General features: G+C 37.9%; 2 protein-coding genes across 4 annotated transcripts in view; one reads left to right on the forward strand and one right to left on the reverse strand.

Annotated features, from left to right (window-relative positions):
- The first annotated feature begins 2,409 nt into the window (after positions 1–2,409).
- On the forward strand, positions 2,410–10,782 carry LOC113049437 (lysophosphatidic acid receptor 1-like). Of its 2 annotated transcripts, none has more exons than XM_026211790.1 (4): positions 2,410–2,497; positions 5,276–5,467; positions 5,886–6,789; positions 7,758–10,782. In XM_026211790.1, the coding sequence occupies exons 3-4, from the start codon at positions 6,048–6,050 to the stop codon at positions 8,087–8,089; spliced, it is 1,074 nt and encodes a 357-aa protein (XP_026067575.1). In that variant the 5' UTR covers positions 2,410–2,497; positions 5,276–5,467; positions 5,886–6,047; the 3' UTR covers positions 8,090–10,782. The 2 variants fall into 2 exon arrangements, with proteins under 2 accessions (XP_026067575.1, XP_026067583.1); XM_026211798.1 differs by lacking the exon at positions 2,410–2,497 and adding an exon at positions 4,406–4,496.
- Positions 10,783–12,721: 1,939 nt separating this feature from the next.
- LOC113049424 (pre-B-cell leukemia transcription factor 1-like) overlaps positions 12,722–25,449 on the reverse strand; it is a 30,137-nt gene continuing 17,409 nt past the window's right edge. For both annotated transcript variants that reach the window (XM_026211777.1, XM_026211768.1), the window contains 6 exons: positions 20,286–20,530; positions 19,971–20,161; positions 19,732–19,867; positions 17,438–17,594; positions 13,800–13,886; positions 12,722–12,860 (listed from right to left, as the gene is read on the reverse strand). In XM_026211777.1, the coding sequence (XP_026067562.1) occupies positions 13,843–13,886; positions 17,438–17,594; positions 19,732–19,867; positions 19,971–20,161; positions 20,286–20,530 (773 nt within the window). In that variant the 3' untranslated portion in view covers positions 12,722–12,860; positions 13,800–13,842. The remainder of the gene's footprint in view (positions 12,861–13,799; positions 13,887–17,437; positions 17,595–19,731; positions 19,868–19,970; positions 20,162–20,285; positions 20,531–25,449) is intronic.

Below are 25,449 nucleotides of genomic sequence, written 5' to 3' on the forward strand. Positions count from 1 at the left end.
CCAGCTCTGATCTCTGATCGGTGTTAACGGTGCAATAAAAGTACGTAATGAAATAGTATGGTTTAAATAAAAACATGTATGCGCCGAAAAAAATCTTTATATTTTCTTATTTTTATTCCTTTGAAGTATACTATTTATAAAGTAACTTAAAACCTATCTATCTATCTATCTATCTATCTATCTATCTATCTATCTATCTATCTATCTATCTATCTATCTATCTATCTATCTATCAACAAGACTCGATTCCCCTAAAAGACATAAAACAAGTAAGGGGTCTTAGTCATAAAAAGCATTTTAGTGGAGCATTACTAGTATATATGAAGATTAATTTATACGGCTCTGACTGTATTTAAATTGTAATTTTGGACGCCCCCTAAATGAGTCATTCCATTTATATAACCAGTTGAACTAAAGAAAAACAAGCTCTTTTAAGGACATTAATTTATTGCATGGTGCAAGAACTACTATGTATTTTCAATCACCGTGCACCATGAGCCAAAGAAAGATAACAAATAAGGTCGTTTTTTTACTGTTTTTAGGTGTATTTTTTTTATAAGGAAAATTGGGGCCTAGTCTTGAAATAATAAATTTTATGATATAATTAAAGACATTGTGTTATTATAACACCATTTGGAAATCTTTGAGAAATGCAAGCTTTAGAACTGGTATGTATAAAGTATACTGTTTTCTTAGACCGCAGGTTCCTATTCATGTTTGTCATTTTAAAGTCATATTTTGCAGAAAAGTAGGTTACGTATTTTTGATGTGTGCAATCTGGTCAACCACTTTGGACAGGAAAAAGTTGCAATTTAGTTTTTAGTTTTTTAACTAAACTAAATAAATATATGAAGAATATAAATAGATAGGCCGAATAATACATTCGAGTTAAGATAAGAAAAAATAGGCTAGTATTTAAGCCAGTCTCCCAGACATTTTATTTGCTCAGTGACAGTTGTTTCCACACAGTCACATGGGGTTTATTTTGAAAGGTGAACTTCCCCGAAGACAAGGGACATTTGCTACACAGAGCCTACGTATCTCTGATTTTTAAAATTACGGTCATGCAGCGCAATACTTTAATGCATCTACTTTTATTACCAACACAACTACGTTTATTAATTCTCTCTTATTTCTCTCTTATAGCAATATTTTTTACAGCACAGTTGGATTCACTGCTTGTTTGGTTTTCATCCGAATTGCCTGGCCTGGATTTAGGGATCCATATGGAACTTTTTAATGCACCGTCCCAAAAAAAAAAAAAAAAAACTGCCTGAAAGACCCTGCACTTGGTGACCATGCGTATCTGAAAGGGACGTGAAAAGATTTAAAGAATAAAGAATGTAAACTCTTTTCAAAATTTCATGACTCGCACAGGCACAAGTCACCAATGCATCAGACAGGTTTGGAATATGGAAAAGATATTCCAAGCCTACATTCAGCAGATATAGATATTGCCATTACACTGATTTTGTCAGGAGAAAAACTGATCTGAACACAGATGTGTAAATTGTGGCATTGCTTTACTTTGGCATTTCATGGCTTGCCCCATTATAAATTATGCTACTATAATTAATAAATATTTTTAGAAAACGAAAACATTTTTCTTAATAATTTATGCGATTTCTTTTGAGAGGCTACCTCAACGCTTTTACTTAGAATACAACGCTTTTACTTAAAAGTCCCTATCAATCACCACTGAGTGTTTGTAATAACTTCTGACTGCGATTCAATGTAGATTTTGGTCATATGATGATGAGACAGAAATATATTGTTAGTAACATTTAAAAAAATTTACTATTATAAAGATACACAATTACTATTTCTGTTGGGCGTGCAGGAAAAGCAATGTTACTAGTAGTATAACTAATTACTGTGGCCGGAAAGTAAGAAGTAAAGTAATAATATTACTTTTGAAAGGAGTAACTAGTAACAAGAAGCTAATACATTATTATTATTAATATTTTCAGTAACGAGCCAACACGGGTTAGGCTACTTCCCGTTTCTTTGTAATTATCTAGGAGATTGTGATCTGTTTTAAAGTAAGTCATAATTTTGTGTGCGTGATCCGAGTTCGTTCTTTAGTTGGAAGGTTGGATGAAAGGCTAAATAATGATCTTGTCCATATCTTGTGCTCTAGCGCCACCTGTGTTTAGACACAGAGCACGACGTTATGTCTTTGACGTCATCACACGTAGCAGCGTGACACTCGGTGTTAAATGGAGTTATAGATTTCCAATCTTTCTCAAATTTTATATTAATTTATTTACTTGGTGGAATAGGAATCGAAAAAAGAGTGGCGAGGTATTCACAAGTGGTGTTTATTTACTGACGGTCTTTACCTCTAATGATTTGATCTCGTGTTGTGACATCTATTTCTTTGTCTTTTTTGCCCTTTAGAACTCAGACTTGAGGTTTCATTATGTAACCAAAGGAGACCACATAAAGCCCGTAATGCTGTTTCTTCATGGTTTCCCCGAGAACCGATTACTTACTGGTAAGTTAGTGTAATATTACTTATTGCAGTAGTGTAACTAATTACTAATAAGATTTCAGTAATAATATTAGATTTCTCATTCATAAAACAGCTCAATGTAGATTTTTTACAGATGAGGCAGAAATATAGCTACTGTTAGTAACATTTTAAAATAATCGTATGGGGAGAATACACAATTACGATTTCAGTAGGCCGTGAAGGAACAGTAATGTAACTAGTGGTATAACTAATTTCTGTTGCTAGATAGTAGCAAGTAATCATACTTTTGAAAGGAGTAACTATTAAGAAAACGAAATTTTTGGAGTAGAAAGCCCAACACTGCTGCTAATAGCAGATCCAAATTCATCACGTTCAGAACACTTCTGGCAGAGGTCTAGTTTCCTTGTACAATTCAGCTCGAGTGTTGCTCTCTAATATTGATTATCATCCTCTACATTCATTTGAAAGTGTGAGCAAAGGGAAATACAGCTGCGTGTAGGGAACCACCATGGTTAACCAACTATGCCACCTTCACAGCAAGTTTCACAGGTTCCTAAAGGCTGAGTCAGATAGCAGACGAGAGGTGTCCATTTTAACAAGTATAGCACGGGGCTGCCGGTCCAATCCAGCAACACAGCAGCAGCATCATAGGCTACAACCTCCAGTCTCCCTTAATTCACAGAAACAAGGTAGTTATCGCAGTGACCAAGGTCTGATGACATAGTGAAGCAGAGGAAGTAAAGAGGAGCAGCCAGCAAAAAAGACATCCAAACGGAGGTTAGCACGAGACACAAAACCCACTTTAACGCAACTTGTATGTTGGCCCACAACGATATTGCGACTCACATGGCAGAGAAACGGTTGCATGTTAAATGCATTCCCATGAAAACAACTGACAGTATCCCATGAAGCTCCTTAGTCCTTCCTGAGGCAGAGAGGACACACACACATAGCGACACTTCGGCCCTTTTTATATGCCACTAAATGAGTGTAATAATAATAAAAAAGACAATTGTTATTATTAACTAGAGTTAGACAAAACTGCAACACATACATATAATGCATACATAGAATTATCTTACAATAAATGGATAGTTCAAGCAAAAAAAGTATATTCTGTCATCATTTAATCAAATAATCTGTCATCAAGTTGTTCCAAACCGTTATGAGTTTATTTCTTCTGTTAAGCACAAAAGATGATATTATGAAGAATGTTGGTAACCAAACAATTGACGGTAGCCATTGACTTCCATAGTATAGAAAAAGACTAAAAAGCCATGTCAATTCTCAGAATTAACCAAGTAAACATGAGCACTTAGTTATTTACTAAACCGACACAAAGAAACTATATTTACAGGCATTTTTTCTCGGTTTGTTTTTTTTATTATTATCTTTAATTAATTGTTCTATTGCAGTGGTTTCCTTTTCAGGCGGGACACTGCCCCTCCTGCCCATACAGACGGGCTACAGCTGAATGTAAATTAGTTGACATGATGCAATTCTCATTGTCATGAACGCCCCTCATCCTACCTCATGGCTGGATAAGTGTACACTGAGAATTTCCAAACAGGGCATCATTTCATTTCTGTTTTTCAACACAACTCTGATTCTGAACCAAAACATATGTGGGTACAGACAGTTGATAGTCATTTGTGTAAAACCCAGATGCAGTTCTGAGAAGACCCTCTCAGATGTTGCCCTCAGGATATGCTTGTGTCTAGTTATGATGCTGCCCCAAACTGTTTTATCTCTTGGGGATTTTAAGGTAGCATAAGCACTTTTAACCATTAACTCTTTAAGCCCTCCCATGTTTGACACTGTGGCTTACGGCTCATGGTAATCTGTTTTGAAACTGATATTACGTTAACAGGAAACACACTAAAGATCAACGCTTGTTAACTTCCTGTCCTTTGCATTTGAGTTTTAACAGTTTAGAAGTGGTGACAGCGGATTCTCTGCAACTTGTATTTCTCATGTGCATATAGTTGGTTTGAAGTCTGTTTTGTGGCATGTATTTATGGTACGTTTATGAAACTTCAATGGTTATATATGATTTCTGAGCAGGACAGTCTGAACATTCATTTTGTCTGTATGCAACAAAGCACCACAATCGGCTAAATTAATCTTGCACGTACAAAGTAAATCTAAATGAAAATACATTTTGTGGTGAACTCTTTAATAAGCCCAAGTCACAAAAACATTTTTAACTTAACTTACTTGCCACTTTCGTTATGTGTTAACCTCAAATGGCGAGCTATTACATTTATTACTAACTATAATTATTTTCTCCAATAGTGATGTGAAGAGCCTATATATTAAATAAGTCACTATCCAAATAGTAACAAGTAACATTTAATGTTTACATTTTTGCTATTGAAATCCACAACTTTTCATTAGGAGACACTATCTTTCCCAGTTGTCACCAGTAACATTTCTTAATTTTTTAATGCAAGGAAAAGTCAGAATTTCTACTTTATCAGGAAACAACTGAACAGCTCGACTGATTTACATGAAATACTTATCTAATAATTCACTTAAAAAGTTACTGGTAAGGTTTTAGTGTCTAATAAATATGAACTATTGTATATGCATTTTTTAACTTCAATAGCACTACTATTCTAACTACAGTTACGAATAACTGAAGTACTGTCTATTGAAACAGACATGAAATCTAGTGGCTGTCACGTGGATTAAGGAATAAATATGAATACGGCTTGCCATACACCGCAGCAGATTCTGGGAAATGAATTTAAATATTATTATTATTTTTTAAACCACAACGTTTTCGTTCATTCTCAGGTGGTGATTTCATCAAATCAGGTTTCAGGGAGGCGCACAAAGCGATCTCGTGAAGATTGCTCCACGAGCTCCGCCAAACCCAGACGAGTGTTTCCGGCGAGCGCGAGCAAACCATCGACACACGACCGACACTGAGCTGCTGTTATGCGCGTTTGCTTCGTTTTCTTTGTTTGCTCTGAAGCTCTGGCAACGGTAAGTGTTTTTTTTAGATGAAAGTAGCTGTTGTTGCCTTTGTACTGACAACCGAGCCTCACTGTACAGTGTAACTTACCTTTACATGGGCGAATTAAGTGTTTCTGACTAACGTTAACGTTAGATTTATTGCGTCTAATTCTCATTGAATATAAGAAGTAACAGTAACCACAACTAATTTCATATCCTGTTCTGGAAAGCTAACGCTTTTAAGCAATAAATGCAGTTAGAATTTAAATGGGGTGCTAAACTACATTAGTTCACTTACTTTGTATCGATATCAAATCCAGCGTAATGTTTGTCTAATGAATACTAATTGGTTTCATAACATCTTTTTTTCTTGTTAAAGATTAACCTGTTTTCTTGTTGGACTTATAAGGACGTAAAAATGTTTTCCTTGCTTCTTCCTGTGTTTTAGGGTTGGAAGACAGTAATAAAAGACACTCCTTGTAAGCAGCAACACTGGCACATTTTTGACATGTAAAAGCATTATTTCCAATGGCAGCTGACCAAGTCAGGATTACAGCATCAGGAAACAACTGAACAGCTCGACTGATTTACATGAACTACTTCTCTAATAATGCTATTTAATTCAACCTGCGATGCTTTTAACAAATCAGTGTCCTTCTTCTACAACGAGACTGGCAAGCCCATCAGCGCGAGCTGGCGGACTCATGACTTTATCGTTGTCGGTCTTGGGGTCCCGATTTGTGTTTTTATTATTCTGGCAAATATGTTGGTCATAGTGGCCATAATCATTAACCGACAGTTCCACTTTCCCATTTATTACTTACTTGGGAACATGGCAGCTGCAGACCTCTTCGCCGGCATCTCGTATCTCAACCTTGTGTTCAACACTGGGCCGTGGACCATCAAGTTGTCCGTCAATGAGTGGTTTATTCGTGGAGCTTTGATCAACATGAGCCTGACCGCGTCTGTAGTCAACCTTCTGGCGGTGGCATTGGAGCGCCATCAGACCATCTTCACCATGCAGCTCCACAGCACCATGACCAAGCGGCGTGTGGTGATGCTGATAGTCACCATCTGGCTGGTGGCCGTCTTCATGGGTTTGGTGCCCATCATGGGCTGGAACTGTGTTTGTGACCTGTCCACCTGCTGCACGGTTGCGCCGCTGTATTCCCGCAGCTTCCTAGTGTTCTGGGCTATCCTCAACCTCATGGCCTTCTTCATCATGGTGGCCGTTTACACTCACATCTTCATCTACGTTCGCCGGCGGAGCCGAGTAATGTCCCCGCACATGGATCAGCCCTCCAACAATCAGACTGTTATCAGCCTCATGAAGACCATGTCCATGATTCTGGGTAAGGCCTTGGCTCTTATGTAGACTTCAGGCGTTTGTGAGATTTCTCGCTGAGTGGAAGTTTAATGTTTGAAAATGGAAATTTCTCCTTTATGTCTAATTGTGTAGTGAAGTACAGTTAACTTGTTTTTGGGGGAAACGAAACAAGTCTGTCAACCCCAAAACAAGTTAATCAAACCGGTTTAGCTCAGATTTGTTTGTGTAGCACCTGCTTATTTTGTACCTCGAGCTGGAATCAGTTATTTGGAACACTTCACTGCAGTCACTATTCAAAATTATTTGTATACATTTTAGAGTAGAATTTTATTAATCTATTCTTAAAGATGTGTACAATCACATGTATTCAAAGTGTAAGTAAAAAATGTCATTATCAATCTTGGTTAATCTTTGAATAAAATAACTTTAGTTAGTGTATGATGAAAAACATGAATTACTATTGAAGGATAAGATTTATAATGTGGTTGCATTTTTATTTTTACGTTTAATTTGTTCCTGTGATGCAAAGCTGAATTTTCAGCTTCATATCTCCAGTCTTCAGTGTCTAATGATTCTTCAGAAATCATTCTGATATGTTGATTTCCTGCTTAAGAAACGTTTCTCATTTTTATCAGTGTTGAAAACAGTTGTGCTGCTTAATACTTCTGTGAAAAACAAGATAACAAAATTTTTTCAGGATTATTTGATGAATAGAAAGCTCAAAATAACAAATGATCTGAAATGGAAATCTTTTGTAAGAAAGTCACTTTTGATCAAGTTAATGCATTGTTTTTACATGACATTTTTTGAATCATTTAACTGCAACTGTTGAAAATGCTACAAACATTTTGTTGTTGTTGTTTAAATGTCACCTTTACCTTACTAAACGTGCAAGATTTGTTGTGCATGCTATGGTGGTTTGCACCTCATAAACCAAACTGTTCCCGGACCTGCACTCAACTTGTTTGTTTTTGTGACCTTCTTTCTCTACAGGCGCCTTTGTGATCTGTTGGACGCCGGGTCTGGTGATTCTGTTACTGGATGGTCTCAGTTGTGGATGTCAGGTTCTTAAATATGAGAAGTACTGCCTGGTCCTGGCCGAGTGTAACTCTTTGGTGAACCCTATCATCTACTCGTTTCGGGACAAGGACATGAGGACCACCTACAAACGCATTCTCTGCTTCCCTTGGAGAAGAATGCGCCAGCATGAGGGGGCTTCTGGCATCCGCTTTGAGTCTGTGAAAACAGAGGCACTCTTGGAGAAAAACAGCAATTACTCCACCAGTTTAGAGCCCGTCTCACCACAAAGCCTATTGTCTTCATAGAAAACGTATTTCTCAGTGTAAATAAATGACTTTGTATTTGTTTAGTGAAATGATCACAGCTTGTACAAAGAGTAAATACTACTTCATTTTTGATAGCTTGTTTTGGTACATGTTTTTCTCTTTTTGACAATAGATGTCTTAGGGCTCTTTTGTGTCGTTTGGTTACAAGGCGCAGCCACAGGAAAGTTTTTTTTTCCCCAAGCAAAAGTATTAATATTCATAAAACAGCTCTTTTTGGACCATTTTGTGTTGCTGGGAACAGAAAAATATTGGTGTTATTTTATTATTATTTTCTCCTAACAAATCAGACTTGCAGATTTTCATTTTAAAGTGCCCATATTATGTTTCTTCAGTACAAGTTTTACTTTTAGGCAGTTTTATTTTAGGGGTCTGCTTGAGTACATGTACATTACTTTTTTTTTTATTTCACCCTCTGTTCCCATGCATTTAAAGCTACAAATCTGCTTTGATTGGTCAACTGCCTAAAGCATGTTGGAAATGTAATGCCCCATGACATAATCAGGTTCCAGCTCCCTAGGCTTCATGAGCAGCTGTAAACAGTATTTTATATTTGGTAACTGCCATGGTTGTGTCCATTCACAAAAAACAGCGTCTCCTTCCGCATATAAAATCACTTACACAACAGTTTTTTTGAGGGCAGGACACAGCAGCCAGTAGGCGACATTATGCAAATATCTAACATGGTGATGTAGCCACAAAAATAATGGCAGAACTATAAATGAAGAGTTCCAGGCAAGTGTTTTCTGTTGGAGTGAACTTGCTTTGGCTGTAACTGCAGATCGTTTACATGCACAGACAGATGTATTACACACTAAAAGCAATCAAAAAAGCATAATACAGGGTTTCTGTGGGTCTTAAATAATGGCATTTAATGTTGCATGCATTGGAAAAGATGAATATCTTCCTATGTATATTTGTTTTCCAATAGAAACATTTAAACGTATATTATTGAAAAATTTGAACAAAATTAAATTTATGCTTAAAGCACAAACAAGCATCTGTCAATGGGGTATGACAGCTTCTTGTGATTTTTCTGAGCCCACTGGCAGATTTTTTTTATTTTTTTTATTATAAACTCGCTTCTTACCTCATTTTATTTCTCAAGTATCTTGTTTTAAGATATTTAGACATGTGCACTGAAAAACAAGACAGAAATACTGAGGAAGAACATCACTTTCGCGATGTGATCAGAAGTTATTTCCATATTTTATTGGTTGGGAGCTAACATATTTAATTTTCCACATAAAATGAATTAAAAAGGAGTAGAGATTGGTTGGAAGCTGTATTTTTGGTACTTAAGACATAATTCAATTTTCAACATACTGATCCCTTAAATTTACCTTCATAAAACCTGCTGAAACCCTAATTAAAATACTACTACTACTACTACTAATAATAATGACATTGGCATTAAAATCCTTTAAAGTTCAGCGTGTGAAAAAGAAGCTTTGTCTTTATACTGAGACCAGAATAACACAGACTCGGACCACTGTGTAAAAACCAAGCAACAATAACAGCAACTCTAACAACCACACAGGAACACCCTGACATCATGGCGGTGATCTGTAATTGACGATAATCTTCGATTCTAATGATCATGAATTATTGACTTTTCTTCAGAAATATTTTGCTATAGAAAGCCCCACCTGAAACAAACAATGGCCCTGATTCCTGATGTTTGGTTTTTGTCTTGTTTCTAATTTTACTCTGTTGTTACAGAGCACATAATCAATTTAAAATGAGGAGAAAAGGTCTGATTTATTGTGATACTGATATTATTGTCCTTATGCCGCATAAATATTCTGGAAGGGCGAGACAATCAGCTAGCTCGCTGAAAAATGGCAGACTCATTCATAACCTTCTTAACCAGATCCTTTTTTACGAATTGTAACATGCAAATAGCCCCTTAATGAACGGCAACAAAGAAAAACAAACAACAGGCTCAAAAGCACACTAGATTATTTTATTAGTTTTTGTTTTTCTAATAAGGAACACTACAATTTTCTCATATTTATTTTTTCTCTCTCACTAGAACAGTTCTAAAGTTGAGGTATAAAAGGAGTTTATACAGACTACCAAGTCTGAAAATGGTGGGGTTTATATACAAGTGAAATGGAGAGAGGAGAGGTAGAGAGGAGGGAGAGAATGGTAAATACAGAAGGAAGCGTGTACTACAATTCTAGTAAAATAATGATAAAAATCGAGAATAAAATGCTGATTTCATCCGATTACGGTGCTGTGGAATCCACCTCAGATCATAATCCCGAGTTTACAAACTGATTCTATGGATGCACTTTTGGGAAAAAGTCATTTAGGAACTCGCAAATCTACTTCTGATATGTAGTGTTCAAAATAGTTACTCTGTTACAAAGCTTATGCATGTACTCCAAATGTATTCTTATTTTTCTTGTCGTCGGTTAGTAGTGATGATCAACGGAGTGGATTTTCACAGCACCTCATAGAAAATGCTACCAGCTTTGACAAAACCACACACACACAAAAAAATAAAAATAAAACACTCGAGACTCCCGATCCAAATAAAATGTAACTGAAACGCTAAAATGAATATTACAAAGACTAACAAATATTACTCTTGCTCATGAGCGAATCCAAAGCCCCCAGTGATAAAAAAAAAACAAGAAAAATAAAAGCGTACAAAAAGAGAAAATACACTGAAACATTCCACAATCTGTACAGTGACACCCATAGATGACTGACAAAGAAATTTGGTGTAGTAATAGCATTAGTTGGAGATATCCATACGAAATGTTTATAACTAACAGTAATCTATAGAGGACACAATAATAGCTTGAAAAGCTCCTCAGAGTTTGTTTTTCCATGTGTACATATAAACAAAACCCCAATTTACATTTCAACGTTATTTAGTCATTTGTGTAATATATAGAATTTCCATTCATATATCAAAACGCCCTGGTGCTTCCGCGACTAAAGGTAAACTTGGGAAAAACCAAAGAAAAACAAGCAAAACATGAAAACAAGTTCCGGGAATACAAACAACTTGTCTGGAAAAGGTAAATATAAATTCATCTGATGTTCCTTAACTAGCTTTAGTCCATCTGTTTCAAATCGCAACACATCCAGTGCTTATTTTTGGTTAAATTTGAAAGGAGAAAAGCCCTTGTTGCTTGGCTACTTTAACTGATTACAAAACAACGGAGTTCCTTTGTTTAGTGAAACTGTAGGCAACAGCAACAACAAAAGAAAAAAAGACAGCATGCTTTACCAAGGAACAGGTGCTTTCAATTGCACGAACAATACAATCAGTTCAAAAGCACGAGTGAGTGACGAGACAACCCAACCCTTAAAAAACAGACACCACGAGAGGCCATAGCACACGGTAAACCAAAAAAGCTCCTCGATATCTGTAACGGTTTTCGTAGTCATTGGTTAACTGCTATGGCCTCCTCAGAAACGTGGTCAGTGTGTCACGGTTATGAAAAGGTGTGATAAAATATCACGCAAATCCTAGAGAAACCAAACACCAGCACAAAGTACTGGATTGGGCAGTATGAAGTTTTTAGTTTCTGGAGAAGTTCATTGGTTTATTTGGTCTGTTCCTCACACCCTCTTCCTTTTATAATATTTATAATTTTTTTTTGTCAAAAAAAAAAAAAAAAAGAAAAAAAGTTAGGTTAAATGGAATCACTAATACATCTCAACACCCTACATGCATGGAAGACAGTGGAAGATTTTTTTTTCTTTCCCTTTAAAAATATTTCTAAATACCCACCCGTGTCCCAATCCTACCGAATACTCCAGCTTCCGACAACCCTTCCGAACACAAGGGCTTAGAGTTCTTGTCGGGTCTTTTATTTGGTGGCTGGTGCATCTTTGAGAGGGACAAAAGGCTGCAGGAAAAAATACTGTAGCTAAACTATTAAAAACAAGGTCAACGTCAGCATCTCTGTTGAGACAGTGGACAGAGGAAACACGTAGTAGCTGACCGCACGGCAATCGCTCTTCTGTTGAACTGTTCATGTTTCCTCCGTTTCACACCGTACTCTCCTGCCATCAGCAAGTTAAAGCGTACCTTTACACTGATGGATCTGGATCTCTCTCCACCCAACCAGCAGCTCAAAGCGTTACAAACAGGATTTGTGCTTAACACAACGTTGAACAATGCAGGACAGATTGTTTTTTGAGCAAGCCAGAAGCAGTGACTGGAAACCATATTAAAAGCAGACTGAATGGCGTTTTCATGGTTTAGTTGTCTGAGGTTGTTCTACGAAGAGCAGAAGGTGCAACAACCGTTGACAGCACTTTGGTACAAGCAAGGAGGGAGGTGTTGCGTAATCCCCATCATGACAGGTCGAGACAGGACAGGTAACATGGAGTTGGGTGTAGACCGTCCACCCTTTGTGAAGACCTTTGAGGAGGATGTTTGTGAGACGTTTATTTTTTCTCGTCCTCAGCAAATGTGACGTTCTCCGTCTTTTGTTTGAAGAGTGCGTGTGTTTCAGTCTGGTTCAGCGTGTGAACCCTGGCACACCAAGTGGAACGAGGACTATGGAAGACCTTTGACATCTGCTAGAGTGAGGGACGAAAGCTGGGAGCAGGAGAGAACGGGCGAGACTGGATGATGAGATGCTCTGTGTGTGTGTGTGTGTGTGTGTGTGTGTGTGTGGTGCCAGCCTCATTAGCTGGAGGTGTCGGAGTGGATGCTGTCCGGTGGTCCTGGTGGAGAGGTGATGGAGGAAGGGTTGGTGTTGTCTTGCCAGATGTTATTAGCCTGTGGAGAGAGTCACATGTATGAGGTTAAGTAACACAGGCAATGAAACAGACTTTTGAATGGCAAAACTAAACAATAAGGATATATGGAATGGTGTATATAGATGAATGGAAACTGTGTGTTTATATGAGAATTATACACACAAATTATAAGTTTGGGGTTAGCAATTTCTTTGAAAGGAAACTATACTTAATGCATCACGTTTCTTAAAAAAAACCTCAACATTGATAATATTGAGAAATGTTTCTTGAGCAGCAAATCAGCTTATCAGAATGATTTCTGAAGAATCACGTGACACTGAAGAGTGTAAAATTCAGCTTTTCATCACAGGAATACAACTTTTGAATTTTTTTTTAAATAGAATATATTTTAAGTTATTTTAAATTGGTATAATATTACTGTATTTCGAACAAATAAATGCAGCCTTGGTGAACAAAACCGACTTCATTCAATAAGGGTAAAAAAAATAAATCTAACCAACCTCATTGTTTTCAACACAGTAGTGTAATTAGAATAATTCAAAAATATATAAAAAGCATCATACTTAAAATGATAAAAAAAAATTATAATTTCTGTAAAAATGGATTTAATTCTTAGTGTTAGGGGTTTGTTCAAATCGTCTGTCCATACAGTATAGAGCTGCGGCTGACTGATATGTATCTTCTAGAGAACTTCACACCAGAACATAAAATGTGTTGAAACAGGAAACACAAGCCACAAATTGCAGACATCAGACTTTGAAAATGATGTTTAGGTCTACATCAACACAAAAACCAACACAAATTCTCATCAGATTTATGTACTTTGTGAGATCTAACTGAAAATCATTCCAGTTTCTTACTTTTACACAAAAAAAAATCATTTTTCTTTGAACAAGCAGTCTGTTGCTTGAGATTGTTTGTTTGTTTGTTTGTTTGTGTGTGTCTGTGCTGTACTCACGTTCAGATGATGTGGGGTGTAAAGAGGACTTCCTGACAGATCTTCATAGCCTGCCGTCAGGTGTGTAGCACGGTGCAGGATATCCACCTGTAGCAAACATACATCACATCAGTATCAAAGTTATCAATATTCTCTAATATGATGATGCCGTCTGTTTATAGTTCATGAAAGAACATTCTAATTCTGACAATGTTTATATGTGAATAAAGGCCTAAATTGTTTCTTCAGAAGACTTGATTGTTAAGGATTTTTGTAGCACAGACTTTCAATTGAAGGAAAAAAATGATGAGAGTATTAAAAATATCTTCATCTGTGTTTTGAAGATCATTTACTCAGCCTCATGTGGTTTCAAACTCAAAAGTTGTTTCATTCAAAACAACATGAGGCTGAGTAAATGATGAAAGTATTTTCATTTTTGGGCAAACTATCCCTTTTAGTCCAAACTGATTTGCACCGCACTCTATATATAATTAAGAGAAGTATATATCTATCAGATATCAATTCAGAAACATTTGAAAGTTGTCAAAGTCAGACGTGAAAAACTTTCACACACAACAATGTTTGTTCCTTTCCAGATGCAGGAAAAATAAAGTATAAAATCAACAACTTGCTGACAGTGTAAATGTGGCATCAGAGCAATATATAAGGGCTCAACAATAAGGAAGTGTTTAGGCATATAGCTCATATTTGTACTGATACTTTCACTCACCACCCTACAATAAAGGATTATTTAAGCTAAGCTAAGCTCTCTTAAAGTAGGTGATTTTAGAGAGGCTAGTAATAGCAAGCTTGCTTTGAAATCATAAGATCCCACCCTCCCTGCCAACCACTCTCCAAAACACATGAATGTGCAGATGCAGACCAAAGGCTAACCAGCGTCACGATGAGAGACGGCACTGGTGGAGGACTGAATGCAATACTGTCAGATTACCTCATGTCTCGTTCAATGGTGAGAACAGTACAAAGAATAAGCACATAATATTATGATAACAGCACCTTCCATTCTCACTCGGTAATGGAATCTGCCTGATAACATACCATACCTGCACCAATGTTGACAGGCAGGCAGAACAGCCTATCATAGCCCTTGGACCGAAGGATATGATTGGTCAAACATTTGATGGTCCTTTGCCTTCCACAGATGATATAAATACATCTAAATACAATTAGTGACTGCTATCAGTATGTGAATAGACTTTCTTACAGGCAAAACACAAAATGTTTTTGAACCATGTCACATACCCTGTCTTAAAAAAAATTTAATAAAAAAAAAACAAAAACAATAAAAATTCTTAAAACTTAGAGACACATAATAGACCTTTTAAGAAACATCACAAAACAAACTTTTACATGGTGTAATGAATTAAAACATTTAATTCTAATATAAAATGTTAAAAATACAAATTAATAATATTTCAAATAAATTAATTTTAGACACAATTTAACTTGACAACATTTATTTATAGCAAGAAAAAAAAAATTCACTGGACATTACACTCCCAAATTAAGGAGTCATAAAAACACATGTAGTAGTGGTGTGATGGGGAAGAAACACTGACCCAAAACATTCTCAGAGGCCTTGCACCATCAATAGAACTTCCTTACTGTTGAGCCCTTGATGAAAAGAGTTTATCTAACAGGAAGAAGACAAAGGAATGGCTGTGGATGACTGATGAAGAAATGAAATAAAGCAATGCCACAGGGGAGATGGTGGAGTTGGTTTCCAGGAAAGGGCTCTACACTCAAGACTGGGGCTGTAACTTTGGGGAAAGGGGAAGAGATCACTACACCGTGAGCAGGTATGGAAGAGGAAGGGCATTGAGGGGACGTCCTCAGTGCCTACCTGCTGCTGCTGCACAGCGGGAGTGACGCTGACGCCATCCCCATCGAGTGAACGCAGCCCGAGGTAGGCATCTCCTGCGTGAGAGAGGGTGTACGACCCAGACGACCCTGCAGCAATACACGCAGCCCATCAGGCACGCAACCCTGCCCGGGTCGGGTTTTTGGAAAAGACTACAGTGTGTGGTGAAAATCTGTCTGCTCTCTATGCTGAGCATGATAATCAGGACAAGTCACATTCTGAAATCCAAGACAGTAATGATAATCTGCTGGACTATATTCGCTGACTAGAAGCAGCGATCACACATGTGCTGATGCGGACTGTTGCTTTACATGAACGTACACAACTGGACATCCTACTTCCTCTAAATGATGGGATGCATTGTTGGTACGCCGGCCAACAGATATGTAACAGGATATGAGGATGTGGTTTAAAAATATACGTGTTATTGTTAAAAATGACAACACCAAGTTAAATCACCTACCTTCTCCATTCTGCTTCCTGAGCAAATAGAGGTTCAACTACGCTAAACAAATGTGTGTGAATGTGCATGTGCATATGAAAGTAAATATATGAAGATGTTAAACAAAAAGCCAAAACATAAAAAATAATTTAGGCAGAGATAAAAAAAAAAAAAAAAACTGACTATTTTAGTAAACAAAGGAAAGTTATTGGTTATTGCCATAGCTTTAGAGGAAAGACACATGCAAAACCAGAAAAGAAAGTAAATGTTCAGATGACTAGAGATGAGAGTGAGCGATATGATCAAAATCATAAGTGACTTTATAACTGTGGGTATTAGTGACTTCATATAACATGATGGAAACTCAACAGACAGATGTTTCATTTAACTACATTTTGACAATCCAATTCTGATTAAATATTTAAATCCAGGGGATTCCCAAAGTTTTTTGTCAGCCAAATAATTACTTGAGTATCTCTTGAGATTTTAAGTTAATGTTTGAATCATTTAACAGCACATTTGCATGTTCATGATTAATGGTCACATGACATGTAGGAAAATGAATAGATTTCACCTTTTTAGTAGTTTTTTTGGTATGGATAATATTAATAGTTAATAATTTATTTACCTTCATCTTTATTGAATTGTTAAAAATATATTATATTTTTTATGATTAAGTCATTTTTTTGCTTTTCATGAACTTGGGAAACCCTGCTTTAATCAAATGAGATGATTTGTATTTTCTCCTCTGTAACATGATGGATGAGAAACAAAAAAGAACATTTTTCATAACAAATTAACAAGTCTGGCGTAAGTTCAAAACAGACTGTGATTTCTGTCTGACTGAGCCTGAAGCCTGTGAACGCACATCAGCTTCCTATCCATACAATGTCGTGTTAATGTGATGCTGTTATGTAACCGTAAACTAAACTCTGCTTCATGCTGTGCTTAACTATACCCATTCATAAACACTTTTCTACGGATGTGTGATGTATGCCGTCATACCGCCCAGGTCCATAGAAATAAATGACACTATTATGGCTTTATCCTGAAGAGGTTTAACAGCTGTTCCCTAGATGCAATCAGATCAGCTTTACAGCACAACCCAGATCAACAACATCTAAATCTCACCCAGCAAGTACATGATGCAAATACAAACAAACAAGCATTCTCTATGACAGGGGGAAAAAGATCTCATGATGGACAGACAAGAACAGAAATGGGATGAAAATAGCATGAAACGCATGTAGACAGGAGTGTGATTGTGGCAAGTGGTGTGCGTCGTGTAGCTTCACTATCTGCTAGAGATGATGGGAGGGCTGCTGTGCACTGTACCTGAGTTGGGTGTTGCTGGAGAGTTTGCCTGGCTGGCCTGTGCCGACACATTGGCAGCATCCACGGCTGTTTTAACGGCGTACAGGTTTGCTTCCTCTTGGAACTTACCAATGTTCTTCTTGTACCGAATTCTCTTGTTGCCAAACCAATTCGAGACCTGAGATGAAACAACTCTAATCAGACACCAGTTTCACCACAGTCAAATACAACTAAGAAGACATTACTGTACATTTCAAATGAATGCAATTTTCATTTAAAGGATTCTGATTGTTTGCTTCATTTCACCGCATGAATCCTTTGTACACAAGACAGGTCGACACTGGATTTGCAGAGAGACTGATATTAAAAAGCAATGCTGTGCAGTCTTCATTGGATTAGGAATGTTGCAGCACACTTAAATATTTGCACTCTGTGTCACTGTTGCTTTATTTGAGATCACTTGATAAATCCTTATTATGTGTACGTGTCTAACCAAAGACACAGAAGGCTCCAACTATGAAGGACGTAGCTTGTCATACAGACACACATGAAGGTACTTTATTATGCAAACCTGTTATCCAATCACAGCAGTGGGCGTTTGCTTCCAAGTCTCTCCAGCCGGCCTCAAAGCCAGGGTAGAAAATAGCATATTATATGCTGATTTTGATGTTTTTTAATGTAAAAACCATGTAAACGTTATAAGTGTACGTCAGGAAACCGTATAAAATAATAAAAATTGCCAGTTCATGACCCTTTTAAATTTTATTATAATATTACACAGTATCATTATTTAAATAATTGCAGCCTTGGTAAGAATAAGATAAATTATTATTTTTCAAAAATCTTACTGACCCCAAACTTTTCAAAGGTAGTGTGGTATGCTGCCATAAGCTAATTTACAGAAATTATTTTAATTAATATTTCTGCAATGCACTCATTAAGAATCCATCTATAACTTGTGCCATCACAAAATGTAATAAATGAAATACAAATAATAATTTATCATTTGGTGAGAATTCAAATCGGTTCAGAATGTTATCTCATTCTATTGTGTTGGGACTATCCATCTAGATATCTAATGTCAGCTGTGCTTCTCTGATCAAAAAAACTTTAGCTAACATTAGCTGCAATGTTTTCAAATGGTTTCTTCTATTGTTAGTCAAAGGATTTCTGTGCGCTGATCAAACAGAAATGTTTAGAAGTTTCAAACTTTAACTTGAAGCTTCTGCTATTTTTGACTTCACAAGTTAGGTGGGAGGAAATGAAACGGGGGCAGCACAAGTTCACAGCTCAACTCTGTTGCATCTGTACTTAAAGCCATGTCATTTAAAACCTGACAGACTTTTCCAAAACACAAATGAATATATATGATTTATAAGTGCGCTGGGATGTTTTATCTTCTGTTTATCATATTTGATGTGCTCTAGACTAAGTATGTGCAATGATCAATGTTTATGTGTGAATAAAAGCTTAAATTAAATTTGTTCATCATTATTATGTTACCAGAAAACTTGGATTAACCCATTCGATTCTTATGAATTACTTTTGTAATGTACTTGTCTTTATGAACTTTTTGAAGAATACATTTTTGGGGGTAAAGGATTTTTAATGGAGGGACAAAATTCAAATCTTCATATATGTGTTTTGAAAATGAACTAAACTCTAATGGGTTTGGAACAACATGAAGGCGAATAAATGATATATATTTTTTAAATCACTACAATGTGTGCAAAAAGTGCGTATCTTTTCAAAATGTTTGTTATCAGTAATAGCAATCACTAACTACTTAGAGGAGAATGGAAATAACACTTAAGCAGTGACTGATCTGTATCTGCTTGTGATTTTTTTTTTTTTTTTCATGACACTCGCGCAAACAGCGGTTAGTAATTGACAGGACATATCTCAACAAACTAATAACTGATGCTTAAATTATCATTCAGTTTCTATATTGCAGGGATAGGCAACTCCGGTCCTGGAGGGCCACTATCATGCAGAGTTTAGCTTCAGCCCTCATAAAAACTCACCTGCCTGTATCTATCTAGTAATCCCGAAAACACTGATTGCCTTGTTCAGGTGTGTTTAATTAGGTTTGGAGCTAAACTCTGCAGGACAGTGGCCCTACAGGTCCGAAGTTGCCTATCCCTGCTATATTGGATGAAAACCTTGATTGACAAAGCTGCATAATTTAATTCAAATAAAAATGGGGCAGGATTTATTTTACAGGACATTTTTCCCCTTACGCTCCATTATCGGAAAAACTGGATTCCAGGTTTTGAATTACACATGGGATGTTTGTTGGCCATGCATGACTATACCTGAGAGACAGTGATCCCACATTTCTTGGCCAGCTCTTCCTTGGCTTCCTCGCTGGGGTAAGGGTTGGAGAGGTGAGAGTAGAAGTACTCGTTCAGCACCTCTGTGGCTTGCTTGTTGAAGTTGCGTCTCTTACGTCTGGGGACAAAGTAAGTGGAAAAATCAGTGTTTCATTGATAACAGTGCAGCAGAATAAGTACTTAAATCTGAAACGGCCACAAGCGGACACACACACACACACCTGGCATCGAGGAAGCGAGAGCGCAGGATCATGACGGCCTCACAGGTGCTCTGCTTGAGCTGCATCTGGATGGAGCTGAACTTGCGGTGGATGATGGCCACCATGCGCTCGATCTCTTTGGGCGAGATGGGCCGTGTGCGGGACTGTTCCCTCAGTAAGTTCATCACGTGATTGGTGAACTCACTGCAAGCCTGTTTTCAGATAGGTTTGAGGATCATTACATACAAATATACCTTACCATTAAAAGTTTTTGAAACAAGATCCACGAGTATGTGCTGGAATAACTTAAAGGTCAGACGGGGGTCTGATTCTCACCTGTTCGTATTTCTCTAGTTCGGAGTGGTAGATCTGGCGGATCTGTGCGAGTTTGGCTCTATAGTCTGAGTGCTCGATGCTGCCGTCGTTGGGTGATCCTCCAGCCGCTGCTGCAGCTGCAGCCGCCGCTGCCGATCCGCCGCCCTTCTCAGGACCAGACACTCCCTCGGCCAGCAGCATGTTATCCAGACGCATGATCTGGGGATCTGGAGGGTCCTCCTCCTGTACACCTCTGATGCTCAGCACTGCAGAAGACAAAAATGGATCAATCAGAGGGAGAGCTTGCAGAAACCAGTCACATCACACCATGTAGAATTAAGGCTACTTATACCATAGAAACTACTAAATTAAGTGTGCGATTCCTGGTTGAGGCAGCAGAGGGCAGCATGGTACCTCAGTGGCAGGCCGGAGCAGGAGGCAGGGGTCCAATAACAGCAGAGCATGTGCTGTCACTATAGGCACACGCAGCCATAAGTACACACATCTCCGACACTGAATTAAAGAAAGACCTCTGTCAACCTTCTGTTACGAGGCCATCGCTCACACCTATACGAGCACCTCGCCTAAACTCCCATACATATGCACACACACTCCTGGCCAGTGACTGAGGGCAAAGTGGAAGACAGATAATACAAAAATACATGACACCGAGGGTCTTTGTCTTTCCTCTAGACCACAGTGGTGTGCAAGAATGTGGTGAAAATGCCAATGGAATAAGGCACATGTAAAGGTGTTGCTTTTAAGTAAACAGAAAAGGATCATTTAAATGTAATATAAAATAACAAAAAGGATTTAAATGTAGACACTTTTGTAAGTCACTATTTACTCTCACTTATGCCAGACGTTTTTTTTCACATTATTTAGCAGAATGTCTAAGCTTTTATTTCCATGTTGCATAAGTGGATGTGAATCAGGAACCGCCGTGAACACCATTCACTTTCATTGTATGGGAAAAAAGGAAGAGTGGACATTCTGCTAAATGTTTCCTTTTGAACTTCATGCACGAAGGAAAAGTCACAGGCTTTTGGAACAACTTGAGTAAATAAATTATGATATTAATCAAGCTATAAACCTCATTCAAGGGAATATCTCAATGTACACTTCCCCAGACAGTGTTTTGAATGCTTTGAGTAGATCTGGACACGTAAGCACAACGATCTGAGACTCCAGTAGTGCACTGGGTTTATTTTGTTTCAAATGCAAAAAGTGCAACTAAAAGGCCATGTGTTGGAAGCAATCAGCATTATGTGGATGTTCTGTCTGTACCATCCCGACTGAAATCAAAGCTGTTTTTCCCATCCTCCCTTTAACTGATAACACATTTAATGACTTCAGCTCATACCCTCCCCCAATAACAGCACAGAATTTGTTTCCAGCTCTCCTCCTCCCTCTCACCCCCCCCCCCCTGTTCTTTTTGAAAACTTTTCTTTCCCTTGGCAAGCACTCTTTTTTCTTGTTCTCTCTTGCCCCTTCAGGGTCCCTCCACTCAGGTCCTCCCTCTTTCTTTCTCTCTGAGTCACATTCCATCTTTCGTTTCTCCCCCTCTCTGAGCTCAGGAATGCAGCAGACCCAGCCGCCTGAACTAATGACCCCGATTCACCATCCCTCGCTCTTTCCCTCTCTTTTTCAGCCAGCAAAACTCCCCAAAGTCAAAGAAAAAGGAAGAACGGTTTCAAAAGTACATTAAGTTTGATTCAGAGTGATTTCTGCAATAAGATTATTATTTGTGAATAACACCATGTGAGCATACTGTTGCTTTATATGCACTATGAAGGCACACTATTTAGTCATTTCACAGGAACAATAAAGAGTAAAACTGTTGCATAAGATTTCATGCATTAATTTCTGCAGATGGTTAGGCCTTAAAACAAAAGACAGAAAAACTACACGTGAAAACCAGTGTTTACAAATGTGATTTTCATCTCGTCATTCAATTCTAATAATAATGATTTTTAATAATAAAAGAGAATTTTTTTTTTTTTTTTACATTTATTCTGGGGGTAAATTCAATAATTATTTATTGTTATCATTATAAAACAGGGAAAGCATTGTTTTGTTCATTTTTAATAAATCTGAACTCTGTCATTCATTTTCGTGGTAAATTACAATGAATATTTAAATTATTAAAATTATTGTTATTATAAAAAAGATAGAAACCTGCTTTTTAAAAGCTCATTCTGGTGGTTAATTATTTCTATAATTATTCAACCTATAAAACAAAAGATAAAAAACAAAGTCGAAAAGTCTATTAAAATCTGTGATCACAAATATTTTATTTCTATTAAAAGCTTTATACCGGTCTCATTCATTCTAGCATTAAATTAATTTAAATTATTAATTAATAATGATTTACATTTCTGTAAACCATTCTCAGCATTACCCCAAGAGGTGCTATAGTGCTCTGTCGCTCAGTTTTCCCTTTCACATCAACTATCTTCAAGGCAGAGCGACACTTTAACAATTGCTGAGAAAGCTCATTAGACTCTTGACATGTTTACAGCTAGCTAACTGAATGTCACACATTTTTATTGTACATTTCATCCGACATCGTTAGTGTCACAGTTACAAAAGAACATATGCTTGCAACACGCACTGGCCTAAACTCAAAACGCACCTCTGTTTTCCTGAATTGTGACCCAGACTCACCGTGTATGTGAGTAGTCTGTTGGTTGAGGGGAGGGTTGTTGTTTTTACGACCAAAGCCCCACAATCAATAGAGTGAAATGCACCACCTCCCCAAAGAGTATCACCAACAATATCCATTAAAAGCTCTGCCTCCAGCCCAATCCCTCAAGCACACAGCCTTTTCTTTAGCCTAATTATCGCAATTAAGCCGTGATGACTGATAATTACACAAATAACTTGGCACTAGATGATAAGGACTCCTTTAAATTTCTAACACCCCTTTATATTTCAATTTATGAGCCTTGATTTTGAAAACCCTAATAATGTAGTCATGAATAAAATGGCAATACGGCTATGGCTGGGTACGTTTTATAATAGCTTTGCGGTAAACGCTTACAGCTACATTCTGAATCCCCAACATATTAGCCAGAAAAGCCACTGCATCTCAATGTTTGTATGTCTTTAAGAAGATTAATAAAGCCAGCCTGTTAAATCTTTCAATTAGCACACTTCATTTATACAAACACACCGCCATGCTAATGAGATAATGTACATTTTAATGCGGTGCATCTGTCCAAGTTGCACTAATATCCTTCCATTAAATTTATGAATGATCGACGCAAACGCACACCCTCCTCATGGTGAGGTATTCCCTCATTTGTGAAGGATTGGTGAATACGTGCAGACGGGAAATGCGAGGGCCGAGTGGAAAAAGCCAGCAGCCATCCAGCCATTAGTGGACAGAGCGGTATGAAATATTCAAAGCGCCCGGCTGGGTTCGACCGCATACATAATCGGGCACAAGAACGTGGCGCAGGTAAGGCACAGGTGATATGTTAAGCGCACACAAAGGTATTGTGTTCACTGCTGGAAGCAGTACATTAATGCTGCCATTTTCTGTGCATTACTAGAGAAGCAGTCCATCACGGCTGTGTTCGAGGCTCGGGCCTCGTCTGTCTTTTTCTCTGGTTTGTTCACCCTCCCTCCTCCTTTGGCTTGGGCTGCTCTCCCGTCATACCCCGCCTCCTTTTCTCTCTGTGCCCCCAGCCACCTCCCCCCATCCTCTGTTCTCCATTTCAGTCGAGTTCTCCATGTGAGCCGCAATCCCTCATGCTGTCAGCCCCCCTCTACCTCTCTCTGTAGACAGACAGGATTAGCATTTTAATTGCATCAGCTCCCTTGGGTATTCTCAGCCTTTCACTGGGAGAGCGCGAGGGAGCAGAAGGGGGGAAGAGAAGGTAAGAAGAGAAAAGAGGAGAATTGTGGGGGGAAAGCAGCAAAAGGGAGTCAAAGGAGGAGATAAAACTACGAGGAGGAGAGCAGACAGAGATGGAAAAATAGAGGGGGCAGGGAGAGCGTGAACGAGAGAACGCGAAAGGAAGAGTTGAAGATGATCGCGGTGGGCTGCAAACGAGTGTGGGGCGACACTTATGAAATGACAACGCTCTGACCGCAACAGCCAATAAATCAAAAGGAGGGAAGCGAACGCGTCGGGGGAGGGATCTGTGCACGCTGAAAAGCACGCCCACACGGACGCAAACAAACATGCTAACCTGAGAGCTAAGTGGGATGTAAATAAAGGGAATTTATCTTCAAAACAAAAACTACTGCAGTGCCATTACAGTCGAAGAGAATACTTTTGACCCCATCACACACACCCTTAATATACTGTGTAAATACTAAATATTCATGGTGTTTCTTCATAATTATCTCCTATAAAAAAAAACTATGTGGTTTTGGGGAACATTGTTTTAATTGATGTCAGTTATTTACACTACCGTTTTTGAAAGACAAGAAATACACACTTTTATTCAGCAAAGATTGTCGCTTTAAGATGATGCAAAGTGACAGTGAACGCATTTATGATGCTACAAATAGAAAACATTACAATAGAAAACATCTATTTTAAATAGTAATAATATTCATAATATTACTGTTTTACTGTGTGGGTTTTTTTTTTGGTGTATCAAATAAATGTAGCCCTGGTGAATATTTAAGACTTCTTTCAAAATGATTACTGACAGCAAACTTACCTAAGACCACAAACATTTATTCTGCATCCTCAATAACATTTTTCTATTAACTTTTGTAATATGGCAGTTCACTGACAAAAGCCATCATGACATCATCCTTCAGGAAGTGAGACAGTTTTAGTGGCACAAACATCAGTTAAGTATAGACAATGACTTCTGTGAGGTTTTGTGGTATTGGTTGGCTTGCTGAAGACAAGTTTTGCACAGATACGAAACATGCTATTTATTACTAACACTGGCCATTCCTGTTGTGAACTCTGAGGAAACTCAGAGTCTTTTATGCACATTAAAATGTAATGCCAAGTTTACACTGCACGATTTTCAAACTTGTCGGATCGTCGTTGTTTTCACACTGCGTGACTATCTGAGGTAGCGTTCAGCTGCTGCTGTATTCACATTGCACGATGGATCGACGACTGGGGGTTTCACATTGCATGACTTATAAAATCGCAATAGGAAGAATCGCAGACACCTCTGTCTGGTCCGCAAACTACAGGTCACCCAAA

Source organism: Carassius auratus, chromosome 3, assembly GCF_003368295.1.
Source record: "Carassius auratus strain Wakin chromosome 3, ASM336829v1, whole genome shotgun sequence".
Lineage (NCBI taxonomy): Eukaryota > Metazoa > Chordata > Actinopteri > Cypriniformes > Cyprinidae > Carassius > Carassius auratus.